This window comes from Patagioenas fasciata, chromosome 13 (assembly GCF_037038585.1).
Source record: "Patagioenas fasciata isolate bPatFas1 chromosome 13, bPatFas1.hap1, whole genome shotgun sequence".
NCBI lineage: Eukaryota > Metazoa > Chordata > Aves > Columbiformes > Columbidae > Patagioenas > Patagioenas fasciata.
Window position 1 is genome coordinate 12,993,731 of NC_092532.1, and position 16,718 is coordinate 13,010,448.

The 16,718-nt window shown below is 42.5% G+C and overlaps 1 protein-coding gene across 2 annotated transcripts in view; it reads right to left on the bottom strand.

Annotated features, from left to right (window-relative positions):
- Positions 1–202: 202 nt before the first annotated feature.
- Positions 203–16,718, bottom strand: part of CMIP (c-Maf inducing protein) — a 131,448-nt gene continuing 114,932 nt past the window's right edge. The window contains exons 11-21 of one of the 2 annotated variants that reach the window (XM_065848373.2): positions 16,369–16,434; positions 15,118–15,144; positions 14,597–14,645; positions 13,094–13,219; positions 10,474–10,590; positions 9,341–9,481; positions 8,350–8,397; positions 7,442–7,588; positions 5,850–5,955; positions 4,662–4,732; positions 203–2,169 (exon numbers count right to left, since the gene is read on the bottom strand). In XM_065848373.2, the coding sequence (XP_065704445.1) occupies positions 2,116–2,169; positions 4,662–4,732; positions 5,850–5,955; positions 7,442–7,588; positions 8,350–8,397; positions 9,341–9,481; positions 10,474–10,590; positions 13,094–13,219; positions 14,597–14,645; positions 15,118–15,144; positions 16,369–16,434 (952 nt within the window). In that variant the 3' untranslated portion in view covers positions 203–2,115. The remainder of the gene's footprint in view (positions 2,170–4,661; positions 4,733–5,849; positions 5,956–7,441; positions 7,589–8,349; positions 8,398–9,340; positions 9,482–10,473; positions 10,591–13,093; positions 13,220–14,596; positions 14,646–15,117; positions 15,145–16,368; positions 16,435–16,718) is intronic. The other variant, XM_065848374.2, reaches the window with a different exon arrangement.

A 16,718-nucleotide genomic window follows, 5' to 3' on the forward strand; every position in this document is an offset into this window, starting at 1 on the left:
TTGAAACCCACTGGCTGGTGACAAACACTCATGATGGCTGCTCGCTGGTCCCCTGCTCTGCAACAGGAGGAAAGGGAGGAAAGAGACCCCATCCTCGGCAAAGCCGTCGTCCTCCGGCTGCGGTATCTCCGCGCCTCCCACAGCGTCCCTGCGTCACCGGGCCGGCAAAAGCTTCCTTCCAAGAAAACACAAAGCACGCAGCTAAAAGATATTCACTTACAGTTTATTTTTGCCTGAAATTATTTCACATCTCTTTGTACACAGCTACAGAACAGTAGTAGTAAACCATTGGTAAAAGCAACAGTGCTAAGGAAAATGTTGGCATAATTGTTTGTTTTCTTTTCTTCTTTCTTCCCATAACTGCATCCTGGTACAGTTTGGGATCTAAAGGGGAAAAAAAAACCTGGCACACTACATGAGTTAAGACTCAATTTCTGTTTCATTTATTTAAAAAAAAGAAAGAACGAACGTGATTTGGGCAGGGGTCATCTATATAGCGAGAAAGTTTTAAAAAAAAAAACAACAACCAAAAAACAACAACAAACCAAAACCAAAAGCTTGGCTTCCATTGAATAAGATTAAATATATATATATTTATATATAAAAAATTACATTGGCTGTATGTGAAACCTTGAGGTGCCAAAGAACAAAATAAAGGTGTTAAAGAGAGGAAAGACTTCCTTTTTCTTTTCTTTTTTTTTTTTTTTTAAATAAGCAGCTCTGTACAACGAAGGCTTGTTATGGAAAAAAAAAAGTCAACAGCATAGTTATAAAAGAAACCACAATTTAAAAAAATCATCATCTACGCAACTGTGGAATTTGGAAAAGGTAGCACTCACATTTACAGACAGGTCAGAGCTATCGGATCAGCAACACCGCAATTTTTCCGTCTCCCCAGAGGAACATGCAGAACGATGCGAGCACAGAGCGGGTACGGGAGGGACGGGGGGCAGGGGAGAGAAGGGGGTGGGGGGCAAAAAAACAAAGAAAAAGCTGATGCATGACATGGAGGGAGAGCTTTTTTTTCTCTTTTTGAAATATCGGACGTAAACAGAAAACCAACCGAGGCAACTTGTAAAATCTACAGAGTTCTGCAAATACTCCATTGGCAAAACAAACGTCTTTTTCCCCACCTCCCATGTTTAAACCTGGCGGTTTAAAAGACTGAAGAAAGTTTTCAGACTTCGGAAGGAAACGTAATTTTTATTGATCCCCGCACCCCCCACCCACCCAACCCCCCTTGATAGATATTTTCCTTCCTATTTGATAACATTTGAGGCATTTTGAAATCAAAAAGACAACGCGATGAATGTTGTGACAGAGAGGGAGTCGAATACAGTATGCATTACTGAAAGGCAATTCTTCAAGGAGGACATTTCCTTTAAAAAAAATAATAACAACAAGACAGCAAACTAGTTTATACAGTACTATACGCAAAAAAAGGGTAAAAGAATTAACAATTCATAAATAAAAGACAGGTCCCAGACCTGTTATTTGTGAACCATTTTCTTAAATAGGTGCATTATGTAAATCTTATGTACAACAAAATTACTTTGCATAACAACTGCAAGGACACGGCGGGAGGTGAAAATCATATTGGTTTTGGTTTTCTTCTCTTGAGATTTTTGTAATTTTGATTTTCTGGAGCAAAACTGGTGAAAGAGGAGTTCTGACTAGATGGGTGCCAGCCAAGGAAACCCAGGTCAATAATGACAAATGACTTTTTTTCTTTTTCTCTCCACACGGCATAAAACACAAAGGCAAGTAAATCCCACAAAGGTGTTTTTTTTCCTCTTTATAATCCTCTTGCTGCTACAAAGTCCTCTTTTTTTTTCTTTTTTTCTTTTTTTTTTTCCCTCCTTTTCAATTTAAATTATGTTGATTCCAAAAATCACAAAGCTGAAAGAATCCATCCAGGTCCAGGCTTGCCCTGTCCCCCCAACACACACAACGCCACTCCTCTACCCCACAACCACGACTCCTACCACCAAGTCCCAGGACTCACTGCTCTACAGGTATTAGCCAAAAGTTATTTTCTGGTTTTGTTTTTCTCTGTTTTAAAAATCTTTTCCTTCTCGTGAGAAGCAAAAGAGGCGAGTCGGAGGCAGGGAGAGTTCACCAGGCTTCGGTGTAGCGGACGTCCACTTCTTTCAGATTGGGGAGTTTCGCCTGTGCGGGATGGTAAGAAAAGGTTAGAATTAGTGACAGGCACTCAGGAAAAAAGTTCCTGTCAAATCTGTACCGTCAGCAAACCGGGGAGATCGATCTGCTGGCCACAAACTGCAGGAAGATGCGCCACGACCCCGACGCTGCAGAGAACCAGCGCTGAGCTCAGCAGAGCTGGAGCAACTGGTGTTACTGGGCGAACACAATGCTGAGCCTCTGAGGACACACATTTTAAGTCACACCTGCGGGTCTACTAAAGCCCACGCACCAGCGCCCAGATCTTTATTTTTTATACAAATGCTGAGCAAATATTTGTTTGTGAGACCTCAACCGCAAAAGCCGTGGGCTCAACATGCAGCAGCCAGCCACACGTTCCATCTTCAGCCGTACACCAAGTCACCGCTTGATTCTTCCCTCCACATATTAAAAAAGTTTTGGAGAGCGTTAGCATCTTTTGGTGTCTTTGTGGCCTCCTTTCCATAACTCTGCTGCATTTGGACATATTGTTCCTGAATTACCCTGCACGAGGCAGACAGGAATCGGCTGTTTGCTCTGTTCCTGCTTGTCAATCCCATTTCCATGCTCGCTGACCATAATTGTACGGCTAATTCTCTCAAAACAAATAAACACGTTTAATTAGGCTAGGGCATAATTGAGGAGTTGGAAGTTTCTAGGAGTCATTATTACCTCATTCCTTGATTTATGTGCACACATATTTTGATAAGAGCAAGTCATAATCCTACAGACACTGCCAGCAAATAATTTTTCAGTTAGGCAATAATGACTTCAGTGGTGGGTGTTTATTTATTGTCTGGTTCAGCCTGCCTGGTACATATGTGGGTGTCCGTGTGTGTGCAAGCGTGGTTAGTGGGGTGGGGGATGGAGCGGAGAGGAAATGTCATCACTGGCTTGTGCCCCAAACCCTCTCGCAGACCAAGAGCAGAAGAAGGAAAGATTTGTATCAAAAATACATTCTTTGAAGTCTGAGCTGTTCTCAACAGACCTACAACCATGTGCTCCGGGCAGAGAAACTATTACCCTCCCTTCGAACACACACACTCACACACTCACACACACACACACACAGAGCTCTAAAAAAAAGGTCACTAAGATAAATCTCAATGAAAGAGGCAAGAGGGGGAAAAGTGACGCGCACCTCCTTTCCCAGATCTTTTAATTCTCCGCAATCATCATGACTGCGCTCACAGCCAGTTTTGCTGTTTGCCCTGGCAAGTCACTGTCTCGTGTCGCCGCTCAGGACTGTTAATGCAATACCAGAGCAGAGGGAACTGGTTAGGAAAATGAGTTTTGGTCTGGAGCTCATGGCAAAGGGGCTCAGAAGCAGCAGTGGGACTGGAGGAGGCTTTCGATAGACTCCATTACAGAGCCCTGGGTCAAATACAGCACTGACCTTGACTGTCTGTAAATGCTTGGGGCCTGATACAAGCTCCATTGTGTGAACCCATCTGCGAGCCAGCTGTTAATTCCGAGGACTTCTTTACATATGCAATTGTGACACCAGTTTTGAAAACTTGCATGCTCACAGTGCTGCAACTACGGCCCTGGGGGAGCCCTGGCTCCACAGCCAGAACCTAAAATGTAGGTTTGCAGTGAATTTTGAAAGCAGAGCAGTTTCAGGACTTGCCTCAAGTTCGAAACTCAACCAAAGGTTGTGACCTTTTTGAGTAAATCCGGCACAATCTAAGGTTTCAACACACAGGACAACATTAAGTGGAGTTTCATCTTGAGGGCTTGGGTTTATAAAGCGAGACTCTGGGAGACGTGACTCATGCAACACCAGAGTGAAGACAAAGTCCACATGAAGTCACGAAAGCCAGTGCCTCTCGGGCAGTCTTTGTGTGAAACCACCTGGGGCCATTCCCCTCCCACGGCTACATTCTAGATCTTTACACCATTTTGCCAAAGTGGTGCCGAATTCACCATACGAACGGTAACACCAGACATCTCACATGTCAAACTCGGGAACTGGGCATTTGTGCAGGTGTTTCTGTTTAAAGCTCAGTTCTAGTTCAAGCGGAGTCAAGATAAACTTGCACCTTTCTCAATGCTTTTAATTCTCCCTTTGCGTTCTGGATCAAAGTTCCATAACGCTCTTCACCCACATTACTTTTGGTCCTGTTAACAGTACAGGACACCTGTCTATTCTCATCAGAAACAACCAATATACCCCTATTTCTGAAACTTCTACTGTTGACAGCACTGGCAGAAAGATCCAGTTTCTGATTCCATCTCATACTCATCCATTCAGCATATTAAGTGTTTCCTGAGTCCATCAAAGCCAGCAACCTCAGAATGCTGTTTTCAGTCATCACTTCCCCTAAACACTCTACTTCACTCTCTTCAAAAGACTTTCCTGCTGCCCACTCCATGGGGCCAGTTCTCTGTGCTGGGCACTACCACCATACACCTGCTAGATCTACAAATCCTCCTGGGCCAGCTACTTCTCATCTTTAGTAGATGCAATTCAGAAATACCTTGAGATCTTCGTAGGTATCGGCTGAAAGTTTGGTGCTGTTCATATTTAAACTACACAGGCTCTTCATGGCTAAAAAAGAAAATACACATACAGATATTTACGATCACATTACATTTTCTTAACATATCTGGCTTACAGTAGGCCAAAGCATAAACACAACACAACTATGTGCAGTACTCTCAGGAAAGAGCTGAATAGTGTAAAATATAGAAGTACGAATGGATAAACAGCTGTTTGGGCCCGCATCCAGGAAAAAGTCCCTATTTAGGAAGGGCCATTAAGCATATGCTTAAGTCTGCAAACTTCAAAGGAGTTCAGGCAACTTCTTATTATCAGTTTCCTGCACGTTATTCTGAGCAGTGCCTGTTCTCAGTGCTCTGCTTGGGCCACGCAGGGGCCGTGCTGATCCGGCAAGCCCTCCCTCTCTCCTCCCCCCGCATTTCCATTCTGGGCTCCAGTACTTAGCAGAATAGTTTCCTAAGATGAGCCATAACTACTGGCCCGCCTGGCACGTCTGTGTAGGATCAAGCCTATTAAAGTAGCCCTTTAAACCCAACAGGCAAGGTCTATAATACACTGTTGGATGTGGGAACGGGTCTCACTTTGGCATGTGGAGCAGCTCTCAGCGCACAGGGGAATCCCGAACACTGCTCAGATGTCCCTGCTCTGCCTTGCCTTGTTTAAATTAAGAATAGTGAGAGTTTCACCTCCCCAAAAAAAGAAGGGAAAAAAGAACACACCAGAGAGGGTATGAAACCTGCTGCGCATGGTTGCTAAACTCGCTAATAAGTCGCTCCGTGGCCATGCAGTCTTCCCCTCCTGCAGTAAAAAGTCAGACCCCCACGCAGAGGGGACACACACAGGAGGGTGTGTGGAAAAAGCTGGGAAGCCCCAGGGCAACAGGTTGCCATGTGAGATGGAGCCAAGAAGCCAGAGCACAGCCTGGGACAACAAAGCCCACACAGGGCCATGAAGAGTCATCAGGCTCAGATCACCGTCCCGTGAGCCCCGCCTGCAGCTGAGCAGCCATAGAGGAGCAAAGCTTAAACCCGAACACAACCAGGCCCTGTCCTAAATCCCGGCGGAAGCGCCACTGCGATAGCAAAGAAATCGATCTTTGTCTGAACTCACGCAAATTCCTCTAAACCCATAGAATTTTACTCCATAGCCTATGTGGGTGACTTACAACTAAGCGCCAGCAGTCCCGCATCCGTGACGGGCGTCTCGCACAGGTTGAGCACTTGCAGCATCGTGAGGTGTTCGGACAGAAGCCGCAACCCGGCGTCTCCGAACTGCGGGGGCACAAGCAAAGTTATTTTCAACCAGTGCACGAACATCAGGCGCAAGCGCAAACAGGGCACATTGAACCCAAGTTTGCAGATGAGCTCTCGGAGCCACGCTCTGATTGTTCACCGCAATCTCAAATGAGACGAAAGAAAGCAAATAGTTTTATCCCTATTTTGCAGATGGGGAAGAGAAAAATTAAGTGACTTGTGTGCACTTAACCACAGGCCATCGTTTAATTAGAAAAGTGCTTTTGAAGTCTGGACTTTGCATGAGAGAGCTCCTACCCAGGCTATACAAGACGGTTATGGCAGTCTCAGCCAGTTCTCAACCACATCACTAAAAGAAAAAGCATAATGCAAATGGTATTAATTAGCTATTTTGGTCTCAAGAACAATGTACTATTGATTGGAAATTGTTCCATTGGCCCACTTGGTTTCTGGTGTTTCTAAATTCTAGATTAATGGCAACCAGGGTATTGCAAAAACAAAATGGAATCTAAACTCATTTAAAAAAAAAATTGTAGAAAAAGCAGGCTCTTTTTCCAGTGAAATCAAACTCACTTTGAGCAATAAGCATCAAAGTTTTAAATTCCAAAAGTTACATTGTTAGGACAAATCTAGAGGAGATACAAGACAGTCTTAAAACTAGCAAGCAATCAGATTCATCTCATATTCACACAAAAAGAGGAAATTTCTGGGGTACAAAAGTAGCATGAAAACAAGGTAGTTACATGACATTTGAGCGAAAAAATAATAAGAAGCTGCTCTTTGTCGTTGCCCTGAGAATAATAATGTTTTCAGCAAGCACTGCCAACAAGTGCTAACAGAAAACGGGGAAACCCTATTCAGTGAAGAACATCGGAGACAAAAACCAGCAGGGAAACGTGGAAGAAAAAATTAATTCTAAAAGCTCTTTCAATTATTAGCTGAATAATTTATTCAGTTAACTTGGCCTCTTTTTGCTTACAAAATCACCACATTCTCATGATATTATAGTTCCCTCCTGTTTATTAATTCTTTGAGTTTCTTTTTGTTGCTGTTGTTTTCAAAGACATTCTGGTTGATCAGCATTCAGGGCAATTCAGTGCCTACACTGCACAGACTCTGCATTTTGCTTGATCAGACGAGCTGCACAGCATCATTTTTTTTCATCCTAAATGTGTGAAATCATAAGTGCTTCTCAGATGACCAGCAGCACGTGTACTGTAAAGTACACACTGTCAACAATGCCTAACAGGAACATTAAACCCCAGATAACAGAACCCTGTTATAACTGAGATAAAATTAATTTAAAAAAATTTTAAAAAAGGAAAAAAGAAAAATCAGCCTCCAAGATGAGGTAGACCATAGAAAAGCCCTGTAAAAATAGCATGAGGACAAACTCATTCTAAGCAAGCTTCTTCACACACTCTTCTCGTGCTGACGTAATGTGAAATTTCAGAATTAGTCAGCACCGGTTCCTGTTCTGAGTTCCAGTTTGCAAACCACTTACCTGAGTTGACCACAGGTTGAGCTGCTTGAGTGAAGGCAGTTTAATGAGGTGCTCAGCACAAGCACTTGTCACGTTGGTAAAGGCCAGGCTGAGGTTTTCCAAATTTCCAAAAGATCCCGAGCTTAGCAAGCGGGCCAGGTCCGCATCCTGAAAGCAGACACCAGATTGATAAGACACATTATTGACTCCTCAGCCTGCAACCATCTGCAGCGGTGTCACTGATGCTGTTAACCAGCAAGAGTTGCACAATGACACCACTTGTTTACAGAAATAGAGAACCACACAGAGAAGTTTCTGTGTGTTTGGCGAGCAGCTGTGCTCTTGTGGCAGTGTTGCTTCACACACCCTGGGAAAAATGCGCCCAGACATTAGGACAAAAATTTTCTTTGCATGTATCCTTATGAGACACAAAGGCTTCAGCGAAACAACAAATGTCGCAGATGGGCCTTTTAACTTAATGAAGATTCCACTGCAAGTTCTAGATCCAAACTGTGTTCAGGACCATTACCTGGCCTCAGCTAGGTGAGGTCAGGTTTACGCTAGACTTAAGTGAAACAGTCATGGGTCTCTCTGAGACTTTTATGTCTAAGATCCAGAAATGGGATATTGTGAAGTCTGCTTTTTTAATGCAAAATTCTGTCCCGAAATCTACCATTAGATCTACTGTAAATTCCAAATCTGAGCACCATAAACCGAATGCCTGATGCTTGTACCGGCTTTAGAAACTGCTGCACAAACCCAAGAGCAGAAATGTGCCCTTACTTGTGTGAACTCCAGTTGTGTTGACAGAGCAAGTGGAATGGCTCCCCTCTCGACTGACCAAAACCACTGTGCCACATGGCAAACATACATCAAGTGTTTAAACAGGAAAGATAAAGCTTGTTTTCCTATCGATATTATTAACTTACTGTGGATTTGGAGGGCAGTGTTAACCTTGTGGGACCACCTTTCCTTTGCTGTAAGAGAGAAGATACTTTGGTTAAGCAAGTTGCCATTCTACATTTCAGCCCAACCGAAGTACAGCGAGCTCTTCAGTAGAACAAACCCTGCTCCTATTTCAAAGCTCCCTGCCAGCCCTTCCACCTCTTCCCTGCTTTTTCTGCACTGACAGATTTTTTTGGTGTGCTACATGCAGCCCTGCTGCTACCCAGGGGACGTCCGCTGACCGCAGCTAATGGTCTTCGTGCCATGGGTCAGCGTTCTGTCCGATTTAGCCCGCCGTTATTCGGCTACTTTCACTTTAAAGGAAACAGCCTTAAAATGCTGGACTAAACTGGCAAAGGGGGCGAGACTGCGCAGCTGATAAAGTCATTTGTTTGACTTCAAAAAAAGCATATACTTTTCAGGCTGGGAGCAGGGGTTAAGGTAGATAAATATAAATGTGAAAGAAGGAAGAGGAACATTGTGGGTATGTTTGCATAGGTGAAAAAGTGCTAATAAGAGCGAAACTATCTTCAATCCGTAGATTCTGTCTTTGAAATCAGGAAAAAGGCACAAGCTCTGAGAACTAGACCTAAAGACCACCTCAGTGAAATGTTGTGAGTGTCAAAGCATTAAGCAATGCTGGCCAGCACTAGAACCATTTGCTACTCATATGTCAAAAGGTGGCAGAATTTGACAAGCTGACTTGTAAGATCTTAAGACAGCAGGCTTTCACCTTTGTTCTTCCACACAGATTCTAAGCAGGTTATTGAATACCATTCACAAACATAGTATGGGATTAGACACATCAGTAAATATCACACAGGATATATATTCACAGGAAAATCTTCCAAATACTGCTCCCATCCTGTTGTTAACCGGGAATTTCACACCCCGCTTGCCCTTCTTTTGTACCTCCATTTCTGGAGCGTACAGACCACAATGTGCTATGGCAATCCCGCGTGCAGGGCGACATACCAGCTCTTTTAACTCCCTCTGCCTGTCACACAGCTGTTCATACATTCTCTTTCCCACGTCTGTGCTTTCCAGGGTAGAGATGATCTGGAGCTGGGTGTCATTATTATCAATGATGTTGTATTCCAGCATCAAACACAAAATCTAGCAGCAGAAAGAAAGAAGAGTGGTCACTGCAGTGCTTGCATTCAATTTCTTCCAAATATATTAATTACACTGGGCACGCCGGTTTAAATTACCTGGTAAATTTTTAGACCATACATTGTGCAGGCTAGATTAGAGAATCTTAGTAACATTTACTGACCTCCCAATACAAGAAACCAACTTTTTCTTCGTAAAGAATTAACTCTGAAAGTCAGACTGTCTGTCCTGTTTTCCATTAGTGCTCATTCCTTCTGACTGAGAAGACTGCTTTATGCCACATTCATGCCATTGCAATTCAAATGCAAAGATTTTCTTTCCTCCATCATTTTAATTATCTTTAATTAAAAATATCAAGGACCATTATATTCCAATTCCTATTTAGCCACCGTCAATTTCCATTTAAAATATACAATGACATTTATCAAGAAATTTCACTGAAGAAACCCAGAAAAATACATATAAACTACTAGTGCAACAAAAATAACCTATCATATGCACAAAAAACCTATATTAATGCAAGTAAACAAGGTTTTGTAAATGCACTACTTGTGCACTCACTGCTCATTGTGCAGGTGGCAAGACAAGCACCATGCAGTTAGTCATGGAAAAACCTCGTGGTTCTGAGTTCTGACCCCTCACCATATATTTCTAGTAATGGAAAAACCTTGTGGTTCTGAATTCTGACGCCTTGCCACAGACTATACTATCACAGTCATTTATTTCCCATCATAGCCTCTCCAACTGAATTATAGCAAATAATTTCTCTCCAAAAATTCTTGCACCCACTTTTCATGTAACTCACACTCATATCTGCAGAACAACAATATTCTGTTCCACTTAATCAAGACAAACACAACTGCTGGTGTTTGATACGACACAAACCTGAACTTGGCTTCTCTGTTTCCACTAGATCTAATTCTGGGAACGGCGGTGTGAAATCGAATCTGGACACTGCATGTAAATCTATATGACTATGTATGTTTAAGGCTTACCTCCACCATCGTCTGGTTACCCCTCAAAGCCAGTAGCATGCAAGGTCCTAATTTATTTTCGGCCAGTGAAAGCAGGAACTTCTTTGTTTTATAGCAGGATCCCATTAAAATATGAACCTATTTGAGAAACAGAGGTAAAATTAGAGGTGTAAGCCTAAGAAACACATATACCTCTGGAAGGGATGTTGTTACGAAGTCAAATGTAAGTACCTGCAACAAACCTAAAGAAAGTGGCTTTTTGAAAAAGGTGATGCCCAGTGAGATCTGAGGGATGGGGTGGTTTTTGTCCCTAAAGGATCTCAGCTGACAGCCCGGGGGCCTGATCTGACACAGGCTCCCAAAAACAGCAGAGCAGCTGTGCCATCACCCCCAGCCCCAGGGGAACCACCGGAGGTTTTGCTCTCGCATCTGTTTGCGGTTTGGTTTCTCTGGAAACACCAGCTGGCGAGCGAGGGCTGTGTGGGCTGGACGTGGAGGTGAAAGACGGTGGTGCTGGCAATCTGCTGGCTGAGCATGAGCCTCGGTTAAGGGCTGGTGATGGGCAAAATCCCCCGTTCAGAATGAACCATCAGGAGCTGACTGGGAAAGGAAGGAATGCCTTAAGAAAATCCAGCAGTCCTGAGCCCTAAATCGGAGATGACTTCATGTGCTTTCATGCTCTTGGGTCATTATTTTGCTTTCCCTTTTGCTCAGTTTTCCCTGAAAGGAAAGAAATGTTGAGAACTCTGTCTTAGTAAGATCCTTTGAGTCCACTAGCTGACAGAAATGTCCTGCAGATGCTCCCCTAGCTCCAGAAAGCATCAGGTGATATCACATAGTAATACTTATGGTGGAAATGGAAAACCACTTGTACAAATCAAATATGAGAGTCTCTTCTCATAAAAGAGGTTGGCAATAATCTTTCCCATTTAAAAGCCCTAGAGATTAGCTGCAGAGAATTTTGGGTTCCCAGATGAAAGTCTTATTTGATGGCCCAGACGGCTGATGCACCAGATTGCTGGCAGAGCACTATGTGAGAATTCATAGTTTCCAATGACCTGGAGCAGTAAGAGCTCCATTATGTAGACTCAGCATCAGTACTACTCTACAATAAGTGTGTAAATAGGTCTTGTGGTCCCCCTGGCTCATGGTATGGCCTGGACTATGTTCAGTACTGTTGAAAATATCACAACCATGCCACGATGGGGTCAGTTCTTTGTGGATCATGCACTACCACGCAATTCTTTTCCTCATGGCTTCACTACCAGCAAGGCCTTTAGCAAAAAAAAAAAAAAAACAAAATAGTTTTTCCTTAAGTATCCATCAGCTCAGGTGGCCTTTAAAAACAGTAAGCTTCAAGCCAAAAAGGATTTCATTTCATGCGGTTATCTTTAAGCTTTTTTGGAGGTTAATTTGAGCGAAAAAATAAACTGCCGCTAACACTAATGTATGGTCCAGCTCAGAACAGGATGTTTTTCAAACTTTATGGTTAGTCGTTAGCAGCTCTTGAAGTATTTATCAACATCCTTGCAAAGGGCACAGGGTGGTGCATATTAATATGTGATTGCATTGTGCTTTCTCATGCATGCCATCTTCTGATGCTCATAAATATAATGGACCACAAAAGATCTCAAGGAAAAACCCACAGTTCTGAAGAAGCTTTCTTTTCAAACATAAAAAGATACAGAATCAGTGAAGAGGGACTAAACCTTTTGTGAACAGTCTTTGTCCATTATTGGTTTCAAAAGTTACCTGATCTACCCGGTTTTAAGTTAAGAGTACAGACAGACATGCATGTTCTTTATGTCCCAAAATTTTTGGCATGTGGGAGATACACAACATGTAGATCCCCCTGCCTGTTTCTTCCCTCTATACCCAACAGTCAGCTTCACCAAATGTTGTTGCCTTTACCAGGGAAAGGACATAATATAATTTCTGTCTTACTTGCTATATGGAGCATTAAGACACAGCGAGACCTACGTGACTTGAGCCAGGTTGCACAGGAAGGCAGTGCATCACTGATTAAACCTGCTTTTTTCTGTTTAGTCCTTCTAAGCGTAACATAACTGCAAGACATGGAATGGTGGTTTCTAATTACACCTCCCCACAACAATGTAACTGGGCAGAGAAATGGCTAACACATTTTCCTTTCTATCTATCTATCTATCTATCTATCTATCTATCTATCTATCTATCTATCTACCTACCTACCTATCTATCCATCCTTTGATTAGTTCAATGTTACTATTGTTCTGAATTCCAGGGGTGCCTATAAATGAAAATACAGGTGTGGATGTGCAGAATGGTCTGTCTCCCCTGCCAGTGTTCCATATTCTTTGAGAGAGCTGTTTATACAGGCACATCGACACATAAATACAAAAATACATACATATGCACACACATATATTATGCATGGGTCTGTGCATTACATCATCAGTGAAAAAACACACCAAAGTTCAAAAAGAGAAAACTAACACGATAACCAAATTGTGACTGCAAGGAAGTTCAATGATAATAACACTTAGATTTCATTTGTGGTCTACAGAACCATGATTTTGATAATTTTTTGACAAAAGCAAGTAAATCTTCTTACAGTAAACGACGCATTAGCTACTTACTGTGAAGAAGTCACTAAACTCACATTATTGCAGACACGTACCATACTGGCAAACAGCTCTCCGTCGTCATCACACGCCACCCCTCCGGGGCTGTAGAGCTGGAACCAGCCGTCTTTGCCAGCCCGCACGCTCAGCAAACAGGAGTGGACCTGCCAAAAAGTGAAGATATTGGGAAGGTTACAGCTCCTGCCAACAATCACCAGCGTCTCCCACACTGGGCCAAAAGAAGCAGTTCTGCAAAACCAGGGACCCCGCTGGAAATTTCATGGTTAATATCCCCATCTACAGAGCTGCAGGCAAGTCTCCACTCACAAAATCCTTTTTTTCGGTATAAATAAGTAGGGAAGTTGTATCAACACTAATTGTGTGGCCTTTTTCATTCCCTTTACACAGATGAAACACAAAATGGCTATAATCTAGAGCAGCTTTGGCCATTTTCCCCCATCGCCCCAGCATGTGTGCCTGTACTACTGATGTGATCTGCATACCAAAGGCAGGGGCTGATGTCTTGCTCATTCCAACAATTAAGAATTCCTATTAGTCTTGCTGTAATAAAACTTGACCAGAGTCAGGGTGAAAGAAATTCACAAGGAAAATTCAATGGGGATACGTAAGATGGAAGTTGCACAGAAGTGGCACCAGTGAGCAACCTTTAGTCTAAATGTGGTCCACTGCAGAGATGACTTTATGTAGTCCCACAGTTTAGCAGGAGTCATAATTAAGCTGGGGTTTTTTTACCCCCTTGAGAGACAGATGTTCAATTTCAATTTTTGATTGGGGTGGGAGGGAGGTAAAGTCCATGCTCCTTCCTTCAGGCATGTAACACTAGTGACAGATTAAATCCTGGTGCCATCTAAGCCAAGCAGATCTTTCTTATCTGACTTGGAAGATGACTGCTCACAAAAAAACACAAAACCAGGAGTTCTGGGCAACAATGTTGACAACACAGCCTCCTCATCCACAGTTTCAGGGAGTTTTCTTCCCTTTCTGCCAACACCAAAAAGTTAATGCGGATGAGAAGTTCCCTGTGACTCAGCCAAGGCTGGTGATGTTGAACAAGCCCCACGTGCGGGTACGGAGCAGCCAGACACCGTGAGGCTACAGCTCCGCACTCCTTCCAGTAACACACCTCCCACCCCCTTTCTCCTGCTAATTCATGAGAATTACGGTCATTTGCACACAATGCAACTGAAATGCAGCTAAATAAAACCTGTTATTTTGTAAGCTGCATGGATCCATGGATTTTGCTTCCCTTTTTTGGTACTGAAGATGAAAAACTCTGAGAGATCCAATAGAGTGGGGAAACCTTTCTCGCTGGCAAGGACATCAAGTGACGTCCTCCTCGGACAAGCAGGTTACAACACATTTACACCATGTGGCCTGAGTGGCCATTACTCCCTAGGAGACTTAAGCACAGCAAAACCACACCATGTTTTGAACCAAACTACTCAATGAGAGATCTTCTGAACAAGTATACTTGCAACCCCTCCAATTAATACTCTCTGTAAAACTGGCAATAAACTCACTTCTTGCCTCGGGTCTTCTGCAAATCTCTGAATCACGTATTTCAGCTCCCTGAAAAAAGACCAAAAAAGTTAAAAGGGCAAGAATAAGCATTTGCTGGTTGCAGTACTCACATGTGTCACGTTTCTCTTGGATTACACTTTAAACAATATATATTCATGCACTTTAGAGACAAGCAAGTTGAACTGCTTCCACAGGAAGGAAATATGAGGTCTAAAAGTAATTACCAAGGACATTGTCTATTCACAATAGCCTAGAAAAGCTTTCAGAGATGTGCAGTGACAAACTCGTTTGTAAATTCTATAAGCATCCAGTGTCTTTAGTCCTTGGGCTCCTGCCATCACCATAGATTTATAAGAAAACGACATCTTTTTATTGCTAACAGAACATGCTTACAACCCCTCACAGATAAAAAACATTGGAGACATAATACTGAATAATGCACCACTGCTATTATTGACTAGTACAAGTATTTTAAGCAATTATCCCCATTGATAAAAACAAACAAGCCCCACAAACTTACTTTGTGAACTTCTCATGTGCAAGAGCCCTAAAATTTAGAACAGAAAAGTATGAGGATTTGGGAGAAGGGAGGGAGGAAAAAAATAATCAAAACAAAAAACCAAACAACCCAAAAACCCAAACAATCACTTTTCATTTTTTCCACATAATAAGAATTTGCTAAGCAATTGCAGCCCACAAGACAAACAGAATAATTTTTCCAAAAGATCAAGTAAAGTCTCCATCATTAATTGAGGGACAAACAAAGGCAAACACACACACAAAAAAACCCCAAAAAAAGACAAAAAGACACCAACCCAAACACCAAAACACCGCAACACCCAAAACAAACCAACCAAGCAACCCACCCCAAATCAAACCAACCAACCCAACCACCAAAAACTTGGAACAAATCTTGTATCTTTTTCTGAGTCCTGTCTTAGACAAGGCCCTGACTAATTGTCAGTGGGAGTTTTGGGTCAGAAGAAACTAAGTAAAAGACTTAAAATAGAGCTTCCTAATTACAAACAGAATTTTGGCTCCCTCCAAGAGCCAGGTGAATTCTTTAATTGCAATGCAATTAAGGTATGGTCACAACTAATTAACATCATACATCAGTAAAGCAGTTAGTGGTCATTCTGTGAAGTGCTTTGCATCAGTGTGGTTTACACCTCCCCCGGGACTCCGGTTTGACTCAGGTAAATGATGTCTCTGCTGCCTATCTCTGAGCTCTCACCGTAGCCCAGGTAACCCGGCACAGAAGATTAGACCTCTCTGATTCAAGACATCAGGTCATTAGGGGATCTGATAAGCCAGCAAATTGTACAATTATAGGTTGTAATGTTTGTCCATGGAGGTCTGCATTTTATAAACACTACTGTTCATTAATAGGTTTCTGAGGGAGCTTGGCTGATCCGTAGGGTAGCTTCTTCATTTAATGCAAAATACAAATGATAAGAGTCTCCGTGACACCAGTAAAGCATTGTCCTCCTCTAAATCTCTTACTTTACTCTCCTCCTCATCAGTTTTCCTCCTTTTCCTGTCTGCCTGTCTCTAGTTCACCATTTTTCTCTTCAGGAGCATCTTAGAGAAATGGGGAAAGACAATAAAGTCTTCACATCCCTCTGCATCAGGCAAAATCAACTCTGGATTCTATATCAATAGTAGAGGCACAAAGCTCCTGTTATCATCAGCTTTTACTTGACATTATATTTCACCATAAAACAACAGTAACAAGAATAACCCAGTAAATAGTAAAGCAGCACAAACTTACTCCTTGGGAAATGGGATAGGTTGAAGCAAGCTGGCCAGGGCTGGTCTCCAGTCATCATAGTCTGACCTGAAAAACGAACATTTTATTAATACATTACCAAGTATTAAATGTGGTTTGTCAACAGTTAGTTCAAGGAGTTAAAAGCTTTTTACTCCAGGCATCAACAACCCTTCTGTTTTACTGAGACACTCTGAAGATCTACAGTGACATTTCCCTTACCATTTTCAGCACATTCTCCAATGAGGCACAATAAATCTGGTATTTACAATGACCTCCAGAAAGGCCTTCTTCATGTCAACTTAAAGACATTTGCTGTTTATGAAACCTGTTGACATTTAATCACTAAGTAA